Genomic DNA, 16,986 nt, shown 5'->3' on the forward strand with positions numbered 1-16,986 from the left:
CTAGGCACCAAACTATGCAAACACAGCTGGGATGCAGTAAAACTATCCAGATAACTAGTATGTTTGTTCTTTCATATTCCATCCTATAATAGCACGTAGGACAAAGCAAAATGCTTAATGAAAGACGAATGTGGACTGCGACACTGAAATAATTCCTACAGATCCAAAAGAAAGTGCCACCAATATAATGGGAAACTACTAAAGTATGTGCAGCTGGTGCAGAGACTTTTTTTAGTCTCTGAACTCCTTCCCAGTCTAGGGAGTCTGTTCACCAGGCAGCCTAGCTCAGCAGCGACACCGTGCGGTGACAGGTGGGCGATTCCTAAGAGCACAGAGTACTTTCAAGGGAGCAGGAGCCAGCGCAGGCACAGAATCCTCAGGGCAAGTGATGGAGCCACGGACGGGCCATGTAGTACGGATGCCGGGATGCCAGCAGCCTCCCCACATGCCTTAATTCCACAGGGATCTACGAGATCTTGTAAGGAGGCTGCAGGAAAGAAAACCAAATACAAAGTACCACCCAACTCTCTTCCCAAACTATCATCCCAAACCATCTCTAAGTGCTAAGCCATCGGCACAATGACTAGACCACATCCCTAGATGTCGTCACCTCGGCATTAGGAGAAGACCCCAAGGAATTCGGCGGCTGCCTCCAGAATGATCATCGAAGTCTGTCCTGGTCTACCTTCACATTCATTTGCCTGATAATCCTTTAAGGAATATGTACTCCAGGAAAACAGACTCTCACACCCTGAATTCTTATATTTCCTTTGACAGTAGATTCAAAGTCTTCTAGAAGGAGGATAGAGGATATCCTCTAAGGAATGAGGGTACACGCAACAACCGTATACCCACGCACTCAGTTCCTTGGGCTCCCAGAGTAAAAAGGAATTCAGAGAAAAGCAGTAGGGAGAAAAAGTAATCCACAGCATAGAGATCCAAGGCAACCAGACCCACTGGAAGGCCCGAAATGAGGAAAGAACATTTCTGAAAAGTGTTTGCTCCCAAAGTTATTCTGTAAGGAGGAACTTAGTAGTCCTGGAGTCTATGTGGGGTGTCTGTGTATCCGCACAAAGAACAAATACTTGCTTTAATGGTGTTCAAGCACTTCATCCCCAAGGTCTGTGAATGAGGGTCACCTATCAGTCAGGGAAACGTATCCCCCCACCTACCCACCCACAGGCAGTTTAGAGAACCCAATGGAAAAAAACCATGAAGCATCTACTGGATACATTAATATAAGCAGACACACAATACAAAGCCCCTGCTTAGGCCTTTCAGGTTATACCCATCCTAAAGAAACACAAGAAATGCCTAGAGTTCAAACATTGAGAACACTATTTCCTCTTCATTGATACATCCAAGAGTCCAGAAGAGCAAGTCCCAAGACCAGTGTGCTCAGGATTCCCAGTCGGAATTCCCAGGAAAGGTCAAGGAGTACTGCCAAGGGCAAGCCTGGTCTATCTTGCTCCATGACCCCAGAAGAAGCAGGCACTCCCTCACATTTCCAGACTCAGCCCTCCACGACCAGGAAAGGGCAGAGAGAGATGATTTAGGACAGTGACAGTCCCAGGACAACTCACCTGGGACCAGTGACCCTTACCACAGGCTCTGTCCCATCTCTCCAAAGTGGGAGGACAATAAGTGGGCCGTCTATAGGAAGTGAAGCTCTGAGGACCCACTTTATTTTGATAAAAGTCACAAGATGGATTCGCTGCTTTCCTTCTATTAACTGAACATTTAAAACAGAGACAAATGATGTGGGGCTTTGAATTCCTGAGATCAAGCCACAAACCAAAGTCATACTATGGATTCCCAAGAGCACCCATTAAAAAAGAGTAGGGGGGCACCTAGCTGGCTCAATCGTAACTCTTGACCTTGGGGTAGGGTGGTGAATAAAGCCCCACGATGGGTGTAGAGATTACTAAAATAAATAAACTTTAAAAAATTTTAATAAAACATTAAAATAAAGAGTACAAACTAGCTAATCACTATCATGAAAATGCTATAAAAGAATGTTTCTTTGGGTACCTGGGTGGCACAATTGGTTAAGCATCTGCCTTCTGCTCAAGTAACTCTCCCAGGGTCCTGGAACCGTGTCTCCTGGCAGGCTCCCTGTTCAGTGGGGAGCCTGCTCCTCCCTCTCCCTCTGCCTGACCCCCTCCTTGTGCACTCTCTCTGTCAAACAAATAAATAAAAATCTTTAAAAAAAAAAAAAAGAATGAAAAAAATAATAATAAAAGCTGAGTACTGTTTAAAAGAAAAAAAAAAGAAAGAAAATAAAAAAGAATGTTCCTTAAATGGGAAAAAATCATCCACTGCAGTATCATTCACTTTTAAAATTTAAAACATTACCCAAAATCTTTTTTTTTTCAAAATCTTTTTAAAACTAGACACCAGGCACTTTTAAGTACATTATATACATGCAACTTATTAAAACTCCAAACAGTCTAATTATAATAATATTAATAATTTGATTGTCTTTTAAATAATACAATTCACATAAAACTTTAACATACATTATTTCTTGGAAACTTCACATAATCAATCGTATAAGGTACCCTAATCCTACCTGCCTTGGAGTTTATACCTGTCTTCTCCAAGTGAGCACATCCCACCCAGAGACCCCACTGCTCTGCTTTCCTCTGAAAACTAAGTATGCCAAGGGGCAGAGTAGAATCCAAAGGGAGTTTCTTCCCTTTTAAAAAGGTTGAGCCCCCCCGTGGCCCAGCCACCTTCAGCCCTGGGCCTGATCCTGGAGACCAGGGATCGAGTCCGCATCGGGCTCCCTGCATGGAGCCTGTTTCTCCCCCTGCCTGTGTCTCTGCCTCTCTCTGTGTGTGTCTCTTGTCTGTCATGAATAAATAAATAAAATCTTAAAAAAATTAAAAGGTTGAGGTAGGAAGTATACTTTGTTCTTCTCAAGGGAAAGCAGGTAAGTTTGGTGTTTGGCGTCACCTGGACTATCAGGTATTTGCTGAAACTGCATGGTGATATCTATTAAACACTCAAATTTCCCTATTTAACGGAGACCAGGAAAAGACCCACAAAATAATTTGCCACAATTAATAAGAAACTGACAGCCTGGCAAAGCAAAGGGGTCAGCGGGAGGAGACACCCCCAGAGAATGTGGTGACCTGTGCAAACCAGGTAACAACCGCAGACTTGATCAAAGGCAGTCAAAAGCCCGGGACAATTCCTGCATTTTCCTTGTAGACACAACCAGGAGATAGAAACTGAAATGCAGAGCCCCTTCTGCCACAAGATGGCAGACATCGGCGTAAATGAAACAAAACTTGGGATTTTGCCATCCAAATAGTCACTGAGAAAGGCCCGGATCAAAGCAAAGGTTTTCATCCCAAATGAATAAACTGTGGTTTCCAAAGATACTCTTGACACATAAAAGAGTGTCCCCTGTGCCCCCTAAAGTGACTGAGCCACGACCTTTAAGCCAGAACCCCTTCTCTCCCTCCCTCACACACGAACACCAAAAATACCAGTTATACTTGGCTGGCTTTACGACGGTTCCCAAACCTGACGTTAGAATAAAAGCAGAAAAAAAAAAAAAAAAAAAAAAAAAGCAGAGGGGCATGGGTGGCTCAGTGGTTGAGCACCTGCCTTTGGCTCAGGTCTTGATCCCAGGGGTCCTGGGATCGAGTCCTGCATCGGCCTCCTCGCAGGGAGCCTACTTCTCCCTCTGCCTGTGTCTCTGCCTCTCTCTCTCTGTGTGTGTCTCTCATGAATAAATAAATAAAATCCTTTAAAAAAATTTAAAAATAAAAAGAATAAAAGCAGAAATCACAATCGAAACCACAGAGGAGCAGGGTCTCCGTCCCACCAGAGCTCCGCACTCACCTCCGCCACAGGCAGTAAGTAAAGAGGCGTCAAGGCAGGAATTTGTTTCATGTCACAGTTTAGGCCGAGCGTTGTCAGGATCTCCCTAAGGACTTCATATCTTCTGAGATTGCTTGATTTGAGCAGATTAAAATCCTCCTGGCCTTGCACCACTGAAGAGCTGGGAGGTAGTTCTAGGTGGGCCTGAGGGGAAAAGATACCACCTGGTAAAGGGGGGGGGGCACTTACCCACCTTACGGGAATCGGTGCTTCCCTGGCTTTTCTGAAAACCTGAACAGGAATCCTTCGAATTATCAACAGTATGGAAACACTGAACTTGAACATTTGGAGAGTAACAACAGCGGTTAAAGAGACTCAAAGGAGCCGATTGAAATCACAGCAGCCGGGCAGAAAGGCGGTTGCTGGAAATGAGCCTGGATAGTAATCGGATTCCATCTGGGTCCCAACTTTTATCACTGACCAGTCGGGGGACCTTGGGCAAGTTGCTTACCTTGATGATTCCACCAAAACATCGAGAAATATGATTGTGCTGAGAACCCAATTAAGGTCGCTGCCGACCTCCGGGAGGCCAGGGGTCATGTTGAAACCCTCACTCTGGGATCCCTGGGTGGCGCAGCGGTTTAGCGCCTGCCTTTGGCCCAGGGCGCGATCCTGGAGACCCGGGATCGAATCCCACATCGGGCTCCCGGTGCATAGAGCCTGCTTCTCCCTCTGCCTATGTCTCTGCATCTCTCTCTCTCTCTGTGTGACTATCATAAATAAATAAAAATTAAAAAAATAAAAAAAAATTAAATAAAAAAAAAAAAAAGAAACCCTCACTCTACCTGAGTCATAACCACCAGGAATCAACCCCAGGATGGACAGTAGCCTCGCTCACCACTGGAAGAGTGTTTGCATGCATTCAGACAGAAGAAGCGGGGTTTGGGGAACCCCAGAAAAGCCCTTCCTCCCCATCCTCCTTCACCTGGATTGAATTTAAGATTCAAGACAATCTATTTAGTTCAGGCTTTGTCGTCCACTTCAAATTAAACCAGCCCCACTGGGAGGCACCTGGGTGGCTCAGTGGGTTGAGCATCTGCCTTTGGCTCAGGTCATCACCTCAGGGTCCTGGGATTGAGCCCCGCATCCAGCTCTCTGCTCAGTGGAGTCTGCTGCTCTCTCTGCCCCTCCTCCCAGCTTGTGTTTCCTTTCTCTTTCTCTCTCTCTCTCTCTCTCTAATACATAAAATCTTTTTTAGGGGCACCTGAGTGGTTCAGTGGTTGAACATCTGACTTCAGCTCAGGTCGTGATCCCAGGGTCCTGGGATAGAGTTCCACATCGGGCTCCCTGCATGGAGCCTGCTTCTCCCTCTGCCTGTGTCTCTGCCTATGTGTCTCTCATGAATGAATAAATAAAATCTTTTAAAAATAAATAAAAATATTTTTTCAATCAATCAATCAAACAGCCCCACCAGACCCCTCTGTATCTTGTTCTGAAGGAACATGCTAGAACCTCTGGTCCTCTTAAGATCGGATTAGAGCCCTGGAGGGTGGGGGCAGCCCGGGTGGCTAAGCGGTTTGGCACTGCCTTCAGCCCAGGGTGTGGTCCTGGAGACCCGGGATTGAGTCCCACGTCAGGCTCCCTGCATGGAATGGAGCCTGCTTCTCCCTCTGCCTGTGTCTGTGCCTTTCTCTCTCTGTGTGTCTCTCATGAATAAATAAAATCTTAAAAACAAAACAAAACAAAAAAAGAGCCCTGGAGGGTCCCAGAATATTGAACAACCTAAGCCTGTTTGCTTGATTTTATCTTACCTTTTCCAAGGATCAGCTGTAGATATCTGATGTATGTGGAGCTCCTGACCTGATATCATAGGAGCATGATAAAATAAAAAGCAAGGTGCCAGGCTTCGAGCAATGTAATATCCCTCAATTCCTACCCAAGATTTAACCAAGTCAAAAATACCATCCAAATATACTGTCCAAAGTGATCCAGCTATTCAAAATTGATGACAATCTGAGGTTTGTAGAGAAGTCCAGCATGGCCCCACACCACAGCGGGCCAGCAGACGGCTGCTCCTGTCGTCCAGGAGCAGGAGTGAGTCTGTCCTCCAAGTCTGTCCTCCAAAAAGCCCTGGAGAGAAGCTGAGGCAGAGAATTGAAATCCTTCAAGGAATCCAAGTCTCCTTCCCTGCGTTCTCTCCCTAAATGTGGCCTCTCCTCTCCAGTGGGCTAAGCCAGTGCTGCTCCAATGAGCACAGCAGTGGGTTGTGTTCAATGCAAGCACGTGAGCAAGTGGCTCTCCTGGAGATGACCCCTAACAGGTGGCAGAAATAAAATGAGCGAAGTTCTCCCAGGACCTGGGCCCAGAGCAGAGGTGGTGAGCATGATTAATGGCACACACACAGCCCAGGCTGAGTCAATACCCAGAAGATTCAAGAAGCACATGCAGTGAGGTGTGAACTCACAGTCATGCATGAGAGATGCCAAGGAGGAAAAGGAACACTCATCCCACGAGCAGGCCTTAAGAGCTGCAGGAGGTAAGATAACGGACAACCACTGACACTGTGTGAGGAGTGCTTTTGTGGGCTTCAAGACGAGGTGCTTCTAAAATGGAAGTGAGGGATGCCTGGGTGGCTCAGCGGTTGAGCATCTGCCTTCGATTCAGGGCGTGATCCTGAGATCCAGGATCAAGTCTCACATCAGGCTCCTCACAGGGAGCCTGCTTCTTCCTCTGCCTGTGTCTCTGCCTCTGTGTCTCTCATGAATAAATACTTTAAAAATAAATAAATAAAACAGAAGTGAAAAGACAGACCTCCTTTGGCTCTTTACCTCAATTCACAGGACAGGAGAGTGCATGCTTCTGGATTTGCACTCCTGGTCCTCTGTGGTACCCAAGAAACGTCTCATCCTCCAGCTGTCATACTATTACCATACTGATGGGTCCATTCCCATAACTTGGCTTCTTCTAAAATTAAGGCTTTTTGGCTAGACCAAAAGCCAGAACTAAAACATCTCCAGTCACAAATTGGCTAGGGGGGGAGGGGGGTTGCTACTGGCATGTAATGTGTAGCTCTGCTGACACCCTACAGTGCATGGGACAGGATGACTTCGTGACAAGAGGATCAGCCCAAAATGTCAGCAGTGCAGTGGTGGAGAAACCCTGCTGTAAAAATTAGATTGCTACTGCCATGTGCTAAAGCTAAATAAGGAAATAATTTTTTTTTTTTTTAGATTTTTATATATTGAAAGACACAGAGAGAGAGGCAGAGACACAGGCAGAGGGAAAAACAGGCTCCCTGCGGGGAGCCAGATGCAGGACTTGATCCCAGGACCTCAGGATCAAGCCCTGAGCCAAAGGCAGATGCTCAACCACAGAGCCACCCAGGCATCCCGGAAATAAATTATTTTTAAATCTATTTGGCCAACTTCATGCCAAAGTCTCGGTCGCTTTGATAACCAAATGTCAGCATTAATCCGCAGCCTTAAATTTCGCCTGCAAACCTAATCATTACAGCAAGCACCCGAAAATTTCCTTTTTCCTTATGACGAATGGTAAAGGCATCCACATGCAGCTCCTTGGCCGTGAGACCACCACCCACTGTGCAGCTGTGGTTTACCCTTGAAGTGCTGTGCCCCTTCTTATTGGGTTACATCATTCCTCGATTTATTAGAGATAAAGACGATGAAACTGACCAGGGAAAGAGGAAACTAACCAGCCCATGATAACATTTATTGGCTGATCTCGGCGGCAAGGTATTATAGTGACACAGGTCTGAGGAAAAAGCAGTGACCCTGTCACACAAAGACTGGAAGTCATTGAAAATCAAAAATGACATTCTAATCCTCTGAATCTGATTTTTGAAGCTGCATCGTATTGCCTTTTTTTCTAGAGCAATGCATGCAGTATCAAATTTTATGACAGTAACGGGGTCAATTTAAATGGTGCAGCAAGCAGAGCTGCCATGTAACGCAGAGAAATGGATCGTAGCAGTGCCGAATCAATTTTCTAGTACAAGTCTGTGCACAGGGGTGGTAAAAGTCACTATTCAAAACTGAAATACGGCTCTAGGAAGTCAGGTTTTTAAGTGGATTTTCTGGGAATGCACAGTTGCTATAGTTACCATCTTTGCAGAGAAAAAGATAAGAGGAACATTTATTAGGCCTCCAAACTAATTCATGTGCTTTTCAGCCTATATGAAACCTGCTTAGCTTGTACATATTTGTCTATCCTGATGTCCAGATTTCTTAATTGTATGCATCTTTGCCTGAGTATTATCTTAAGAACAAATGAATGGGCTTTAGAATAGTAAAGAAAACAAATTTATAACCCCCTGAAGAATGTTTGGTCAGAAAACCCAAGAGATTTTGCTCCTAGGATGCATATGAAATGAAAATAAACAACAACAGGAGCACCTGGGTGGCTCAGTGAGTGAGCCTCTGCATTTGGCTCAGGGCATGACCCCAGGGTCCTGGGATCGAGTCCTGCATCAGGGTCCTTGCAGGGAACCCGCTTGTCCCTCTCTGCCTGTGTCTCTGCCTCTCCCTGTCTCTCATGAATAAATAAAATATTTTTTTAAATAAAGAAAAAAAAACAGAAAATCATAAGGAACAGAGAATACATTTACAGTACTGAACTGTATTTAGCCAAAAAATTCCACACAAGAGGATCCATGCAGTTCAAAGCCATGTGATTCAGGGGTTAGTTGTATTAATATGCCATAAATCTAAACTGCTTCAATATTCTCCTCTCTGAAATTTTGCTCAGCATTTAGACTTTAAGAGTGACAAAATCATAAAAGAACCAAGGATTTGAAGTGTTTTCAACATTCACCACCCCAGCAGTTGGTGAGCATTTCCGCTACCTCAGCTACAACATTGTAATGTGATGGTTATTAACGCTGAAAATCACCAGCCAGAGGTGCTCAACTCCCTACATTAATTAAAAGGTTCCATTATATTGACCACAATGTGCTTTGAGACCAAATAGACTAATGTATTTTGTAAAGATTATTACCAGTATAGATCAAAACAGGAAAGAATTTTCTGACTGATTCTTGGTTTACTAGCAGTCTTTAATTAGCCATGACAGCCTTTGCTTCATTCCTCCATCCCAAGCATTTTGGTGAAATGGGATATTTCTACCGACAGGAAAGCCCTCATCTAAACCTACTCAGCATCAGCAAAAACTCCCAGCCAAGGATCAAAACTACCCCACAAAGCACAGACTGTTTTGACCCTTCTAGTATATAGCCTTAAAAAGCATACTCTCAGAGATCCCCAAAGATCACTACATGGATGCCAGCCTTCATACCTGGCAAAGAACGGCTTCTCCTCCACGTGTCCCAAAAGGCACTTGCACTATCAGCCTGTCTTTGTCCTCATTCTCCAGGTGACCCTGGAGCTGGCCCGGGCTGAGCTGCCCTCCAGAGCAATCCTCATAAACGAAGCCGCTGCTCAAGATGCTGAGCTTCACCTGGGTCTGGTCAGCCTTGGAGAAAACCAAGTTCTGGACTGTTTCCTTGAGCGTGCTCTTGCTCATCACCTGGAAGCCAGCAAGTGTGAAGGACGAACACAGGCCCAACACTTTCCCTCCTTCAGAAAGGTAGGCCATGAACTTCTGGGAGAGGTCTGCAGGAATAGCCTCCCTGGTAGCAATGACCAACAACAGACAGTTGTCTGACCACGGGTCTCTGAGGGCACTTTCCTTTGACAGGTGGTAGAGTGTATAGCTGTCGGTGTCCACACAGTCAGCCAGAACGGACCGGACCTCCTGGAACCTGCCCAGGGATTCCTGGGGGGTAGAGCCCACGTAGAAGAGGATGTTGGGTGCCTTTCCTGTGATGTTGACTCTCCTCCCTTCTCTCTCCGGGCAGCTGTCATCAGCAACATCCTCCAAACCACCACTGTGATCGTAGGGAAGATCTGGAATGTTCTCTGCAGATGCAAACTTGACAGATTCAATGGTGCTATTCTCAAGCTCCAAACACTCATGGCAACTAGACAGATGGAGGGGACAGTGCTCAACGGAGCCTACTTCTTTGTCATCCTCCTCAGCTGGCTCACTGCCAGAGGTACCAGCTTCCCCCTGTGTGGGATGGGCACGAAGAACCTTGGGGTCATCTTTACCGATGTACTCCATAATGCCCGGCTCTGGCTTACTCTCGGTGGAAGGTTCAGGATTCTGCTGTAGGATATGGGCTTGCTTATTTGAGATCTCAAGCGCCTTCAGAGTACAGTTCTGCAAATGCACTGCTAAAACATGAACAGAAGAGACAAGCCGTCAGCCGTTCTGATTCGTCACACGGTTCAGTTCAAAACCTCCCAGTGCTCTCTGCACTCCATGACTTCTGCTCCAGGGCAGCCCACCCAATGGAGACCACCTGCGCCCCCACCGCAGGTCTGCAGCATCCACTGGCACCATGGCATTGTTCCCACATGTTAGGAGGCTGCACCTGACAATCCCAACGGTGAAATCCAGGTGTCCACAACACCTTTCCCATGTGAGCCGGGAAGCCCCAGACCCCCTTGTTGGCAGGTTAAGAAGGTGGGCTTCAGAGAGGTAAGTGTGCCTTACTTATGGAATCAATTTCTTGGGTGTCCTAATAAGAAAATGAAACCAAGAAACAAAAACAGGCAGCTATCTAGTGTATCCATGCATACCTCCAGGCAGCAGGGGCTCTCAGGACACTTTGTAGAATCACTATGGGAAAAGGGTCTTTCCAGAATCTTACCTCAGGACTGGAATAGAAGCTTCCTTCCAATCATTGATTCAAAAACATTTATTGAGCACTTGTTATGAATCTGACATGGTATCAGGTGCATGCACATGCCAAATTGGGAAATTAAATGATTTACAAGAATTTCCTGAGCTGGTAACACTCATTCGCTCAAGATACAAATGAAGACTTTCATGGACATAGAAACTCAATTTTAAACCTAATTAAGGGGGTTGCTTGGGTGGCTCGGTCACTTAAGCATCTCTCTTCAGCTCAGATCGTGATCCCTGAGTCCCAGGATCCAGTCCCGCGTTGAGCTCCCCATCCAGCAGGAGGGAGTCTGCTTCTCCCTCTGCCCTCCCCCTGTTCACGCTTACGCTTGCTCGCTCATTCGCTCTCTGTCTCTCAAAAAATAAAATCTTTTTTAAAAAATAAAAATTTAAAATAAAAATAAACCTAATAAATGAAGACATTTTTCACGTTTCCTGAGAAAAAGATGTATCTCAAAATATTGTGATACATATTTTTCAAGTTAAAAACTGTTAGATTAAGAACTTTGTACTACCATTGGCTACACTTTACATTCAGTCGAACTATAGTCTAGGAACTAGTTATGCTTTTTAGATTGTGTGAAACAAACATTATATGGGTTCTACATTTGCACGCCATCCCACGGACGATGCAATCATGGGAAATCCTTGTTTAAGAATTTAAAAATCACTGGGGCACCTGGGTGCCTCAGTCGAGTAAGCGTGAGATTCTTGATCTCAGCTCAGATCCAGACTCTGGGTTGTGAGTTCAAGCCCTAAGTTGGGCCCAGCGTGGAGTCCACTTAAATAAAAAAGAGAATTTTAAAAGCACTACTGAGGGACGCCCAGGTGGCTCAGTGGTTGAGCCTCTGCCTTTGGCTCAGGGCGTGATCCCAGTCTGGGGATGGAGTCCTGTGTCAGGCTCCCTGCAAGAAGCCTGCTTCTCTCTCTGCCTATGTCTCTGCCTTTCTCTCTGTGTCTCTTGTGAAAAAATAAACAAAATCTTTTTTGAAATTTTTTTTAAATTTTTTAAGAAAGCACTATTGATATACTTAGAGATAAGCATCTCAAAAAACCCTAACACATGTATTAATCTCATATTATAAATATATCCAACCCGTTGAGTGCATTAAACTGAAGATGCATACTTGCCTTAAACCACACCAAACAAGAGGGTTCAACAGTCCTTAAGGTAATAATCAATGGATCTCCTGGTATGCTAAAAATATATTTTAAAAATGTTTCTAATTATTTAAGTAATCTCTACACCCAGCATGAGCCTCAATCTCACAACTCACTCAAGAGTGCCTACTCTTGTGACTGAGCTAGCCAGGCATCCCTGATGGTAACACTTCGAAAGTCACTTACAAACAATCTTTTGAGGTATCAGGCCATCAGCCATCTGGAGTCTATCTTCCATGAACGCCACCCCCAGCTTACTGAAGTCATCCACGCTTGCTTCAGCAATTAATTGATAAGGATCCCCAGGTCTGCAAGCTAATGGCAAACAGCAGTCGGACCACTTCACAATCTGAGAAACAGGGGTGAGGGAGGAGAGAGAAAAAGACAGTGAGATTGTTCTTCTCTGAAATAAGCAGATACTTTACTCTTCCCTTCAGCTCCCACCGATAAATTACAGTTAAACATAATGAGCTACTGGATATTCTGTTTTATTAACATCCAATTTGTTCCGGCCGGAACATTCTTGTTTCTAACTGACAACAGGGCTTCCAAAGCACTAAATACAACCCTCTCTCTTAAAAGCAATTGAAGTCTTAAGGGCACCTGGGAGGCTCAGTGGTTGAGCATCTACCTTCAGCTCAGGTCATGATCCCAAGGTCCTGGGATCCAGTCCCGCATCAGGCTCCCCTGCAAGGAGCCTACCTCTCCTCTGCCTATGTCTCTGCCTCTCTCTGTGTCTCTCATGAATAAATAAATAAAATCTACAAAATATAAATAAAATAAAATAAAATAAAATAAAATAAAATAAAATAAAATAAAATAAAATAAAATAAAATAAAATAAAATAAAATAAAATAAAATAAAATAAAATAAAATAAAAGCAATTGAAGTCTCAACTGCTTTTCAAGGAGCTGAAAGGGGAAAGGGCCATGGAAACACACCAATGTGCCCTTTAGTAACAGGAATTAGGAGAAAGCAACAGGTCTGCAATATCCAGTAATTTCTTTTTTAAAGATTTTATTTATTTGACAGAGACCGAGACAGCACAAGCAAGGGGAGTGGCAGAGGTAGAGGGAAAGCAAGCAGGCTCCCCACTGAGCAGGGAGCCCAATGCGGGGCTTGATCCCAGGACCCCTGGGATCGTGACCTGTGCCGAAGGCAGAATGCCTAGCCTGCCTAGCCGACTGAGCCCCCCAGGCACCCCATGCAGTGATTTATAACATAATCCGAAGACCAGCTTTGGCTCCAGTGTGGTCGGAGGCCCACTGCACCCCAACTCCCCAGGAGCATGGGAGCACAGCCCAACCCGACACCACGCTCTCTGCAGCCGCAGCCCAGGACTCTGAGGTTCTACACGGGGCTCCCCCTCGATTTCCTAAAACTGGGAAACCACTGTCCAGGACCCTCTAGAGAGCTCCTGCATGTCCCAGCTCACATTTCCACCACTAGGGAGACAGGGAAAAGGAGCTCAGGAAAAATGCAGTCCCAGACGCGTTCCAGTTTTTGTCAGTGAAGAAGGTGAACCTGGGACAAGGACTGGAGCCCCTGGGGGTTAAGAGCCTGGCTCTGGTGTCAGGGACCTGGGTCTGGGTCAAACTCAGCTCATCTTTGCTGTGTGTCTTCAGGCAAGTCTCGGGAGTCCCAGCTTCCTTACTCATAAAACAGGAATAGTGATACTAATACTCAGTCATCTTATAGGTTTGTTATGTTAATGAGATCCATGAGTATATAATGTCCCCAGGGGAAGGCCTGGGGGCAGCAAAGCGCCCAAGTGATGAAAGCCACAATTATTAGCTATTATGAATCTGGCTTTAAAAGCAAGTGACTAGGGCATCAGCGGCTGAGCATCTGCCTTTGGCTCAGGGTATGATCCCAGGGTCTTGGGATGGAGTCCTGCATCGGGTTCCCCATAGGGAGCCTGCTTCTCCCTCTGTGTCTCTGCCTCCGTGTCTCTCATGAATAAATAAAATCTTTTATAAAGTAAAACAAAAACATAAAAATAAAAGCAAAAAAATAAAAAATAAAAATAAAAGCAAGTGACTAGAATGGTCTTTTTTTTTAAGATGCCATGAATGAGGGATCCCTGGGTGGCGCAGCGGTTTAGCGCCTGCCTTTGGCCCAGGGCGCGATCCTGGAGACCCGGGATGGAGTCCCACGTCAGGCTCCCGGTGCATGGAGCCTGCTTCTCCCTCTGCCTGTGTCTCTGCCTCTCTCTCTCTCTCTCTCTCTCTCTCTCTCTGTGTGTGTGTGTGACTATCATAAATAAATAAAAATTAAAAAAAAAAAGATGCCATGAATGATTTCCCGGTTTCCCATAACAAATTGCCCCAAATTTCATAATCTGAGATAAATAATTTTGAATTCCATTTTTTAAACTGATAGGCTAGGTTTTTAGAACTAACACTTGCTGAGAACAATGAGAAAGTGCTGGATTACATCAATAAAACATCTTGAAAGCGCTGAAGAAACAACTAGATAATGAAGCACTGCCCCACCCGATGCTGGGATGAATTCTGAACCTTAGAGCGGTAAGGGGAGTTCCAACAAGCCCAGCCTCCTCTGCCTTTAGGGAACTTGCTCACTCAGGAGACGTGGCATTCAAAAGTCAAGGTCCAACTGGCATAGATCAATGCAATGGGACTGAAAGCACAGAAATAAATGCATACGCCTACAGACAACTGATTTGGGACAAGGTTGCCAAGACCATTCAATGGGAAAAGAACAATCTTTTCAACAGACAGTGCTGGTATAACCAGGTAACTATGTGCAAAAGAATAAAAATAGACCCCTACATCATGCCATTTACTAGGTACAAAAATCAACTCAAACTGGGTCAGATCCTCAATATAAGAGCTAAAACTACAAAATTCTTAGAAGAAAACAGGGCCTACATCATCATGACCTCAGATCAGGCAATGGTTTCTCAGGACACCAAAAGCACATGCAAGAAAAGGAAAAACATAAATTGGGCTTCATCAAAATCTTTGGGCTTCAAAGAAAAGCTGCAAGACAGTGGAAAGAAAGACAATCCACAAAATGGGAGAAAATATTTGCAAATCACTTATCTGATAAAAGACTTGTATCCATAATGTATAAAAATATAGAAAGAGCTCCTACAATAAAGACAAAATACTCCAATTTAAAAATAGACAAAGTGGGGGTGCCTGGGTGGCTCAGTTGGTTAAGCATCTGCCCTTCATTAGGCTTGGGTCATGACCCCAGAGTCCTGAGATGGAATCCTGCATAGGGCTCCCTACTTAGCAAGGAGTTTGCTTCTCCCTCTCCCTCTGCCCCTCCCTCCTCCCCCCCTGCTGGCGCTCTCTCACTCTTTCAAAAGAACAAAATCTTTAAAAAATGAACAAAGGAGCATGTGGCCGGCTCAGTGGTTGAGCATCTGCCTTTGGCTTAGGTCACGATCCCAGGGTCCTGGGATCAAGTCCCACAACAGGCTCCCTGCAGGGAGACTGCTTCTCCCCCTGCCTATGTCTCTGCCTCTCTCTGATTCTCATGAATAAATAAAAAGAATCTTTAAATAATCAAACAAACAAACAAACCTGGAGTCCTAAAAGCAGGTATTCTCAGCAGGGACCATATCCCCCCTGAGTGGGCAAAAACTAGTTTGAGGATGATGGAGGTGGGTGAGGGAGGGTGAAAAAAGTTATAGATAGCACAAAGGATTGTGGCCCTCCAAGGATGAACCCGACCCACAAAATCTTACTCCTTATTATTGCATGTCTCTCCTTAGAATTCAAATTGAATCTAATGTTCCTCATTCGAGAAGCCGTTGAAATAAAGTTGGGAAAAACTTTCTTATTTTGGGGGGGGGGGTACTTAATAAATGAGAGTCAAGTCTTTATGGTCTAAAGATTGAAACCCACTAACAGGTCTAGGATATCTGGAGAAAGAAAAGCCTCAGGATTTTCTTCTAGCTCTATATGTGGCCTGCTCTCCATTTGATCACCGACTTCTCCACCTCCCGCCAGACATGCAGCCAGAGTTCAGAGTCAGGGTTCACCTGACCAGCATTTCAGGGGGACTCTGCATCTCAAATCCGACACCTCTGATCTGGGAGGACAGCAGATGCTGACAATTCACACAAATATGTAGCTGATTTCCAGCTTCAAGAATGGAGGAAGGATGTCCCCTCAGGAGGATGAGAAGATAAACTAAGGCCTGGGCAAGAGCTGGACCGTGCAGATGAGGGTGGATGGGAAATGTAGGAAGGGAACAGCACAACCAACCTCCTGCCTGAAGCCAACAGCACATTGCAGGCAATCAAAGGAGGAGGAGGCATCATCAGCCAGTGGAAACCCTGCCCAGTTGCTCAAAAGTTGACTGAGCACCCTGCTGGAACAGCCAGTGGTGTGGAGCTATGCCTCACAGTAAGCATTTAGTGTCAAAGGAGCCAATAATGAAATTCTCAGACACCCTTGAAGGAGGAGAGAAGGGGGAGATAAGCCAAGCACTGGGATGGACAGGAAGCCGCCAGAGAACAATACACACATCCCTCTGATCAGGTTTCTCAACACAGCCAGCTGTTTCCTCACCTAAGTGCATTTCCTTTTTGTAGAAACATGGTCCACGAGCCACAGACCATGCAAACTCCTCAAGCAGTGCCGTGTGCTCCATCAAAGCAAAGCCACACTGTCACCGACACATCCAGGGCTGTTTGTCTAAAAGCAAACAGGGCGCTTCCAGTTTGCACTTCGAGTTGGGAACAAAGGGATTGAGAAAGAAAGGGGAAGTCAGACCAATGGCTTGCTCCCAAAGATCAAAGGGAAGGAAGCCCTGGTCAGCCCTAAACACAAATGGATTTCCTGCCAGAAATCCCTTCCATAACCAAAGCTCGTGACTTTGTAGTTTTGTCAATGACAGGAGGCAGTGATGCACCTGCTCAACTCAACACGCGGCCACAGGAAGGCCCAGGACCAAGGAGCATGTTAAATTCTCGGGGGTGGCTCTTCAACAAACTCTCCTTCCCAAGGTGGCCTGCGGCAAATGCGGGAACAGAGATCTCAACAGTCAGCTGAGCGTCAGCCAGGTGATGGTTAATTTCATGTGTCAGCTCAGCTAGGCCATGGTACCCAGGTGTGTGGACAAATTTCAGTCCAGATGTGACCGGAAAGGTATTTTTTAGATGTGATTAACATTTCTTTTTTTAAGAGACGGAGGGAGCCAAAGGGCAGAGGGAGAGCAGGAGAATTTCAAGCAGGCTCCACATTCAGA

At 45.4% G+C, this 16,986-nt stretch overlaps 1 protein-coding gene across 8 annotated transcripts in view; it reads right to left on the reverse strand.

Annotated features, from left to right (window-relative positions):
- The window catches only part of HLCS (holocarboxylase synthetase), a 209,566-nt gene that overhangs the window by 173,215 nt on the left and 19,365 nt on the right, over positions 1-16,986 (reverse strand). For 6 of the 8 annotated variants that reach the window (XM_055313524.1, XM_055313525.1, XM_055313518.1 and 3 more), the window contains exons 3-5: positions 11,947-12,109; positions 9,145-10,085; positions 3,856-4,038 (exon numbers count right to left, since the gene is read on the reverse strand). In XM_055313524.1, coding sequence (XP_055169499.1) covers positions 3,856-4,038; positions 9,145-10,085; positions 11,947-11,998 — 1,176 coding nt within the window. In that variant the 5' untranslated portion in view covers positions 11,999-12,109. The remainder of the gene's footprint in view (positions 1-3,855; positions 4,039-9,144; positions 10,086-11,946; positions 12,110-16,986) is intronic. The other 2 variants (XM_055313519.1, XM_055313520.1) reach the window with 2 other exon arrangements.

The sequence above is a fragment of the Nyctereutes procyonoides genome, unplaced genomic scaffold, assembly GCF_905146905.1.
Source record: "Nyctereutes procyonoides isolate TBG_1078 unplaced genomic scaffold, NYPRO_anot_genome, whole genome shotgun sequence".
NCBI classification, from domain to species: Eukaryota; Metazoa; Chordata; class Mammalia; order Carnivora; family Canidae; genus Nyctereutes; species Nyctereutes procyonoides.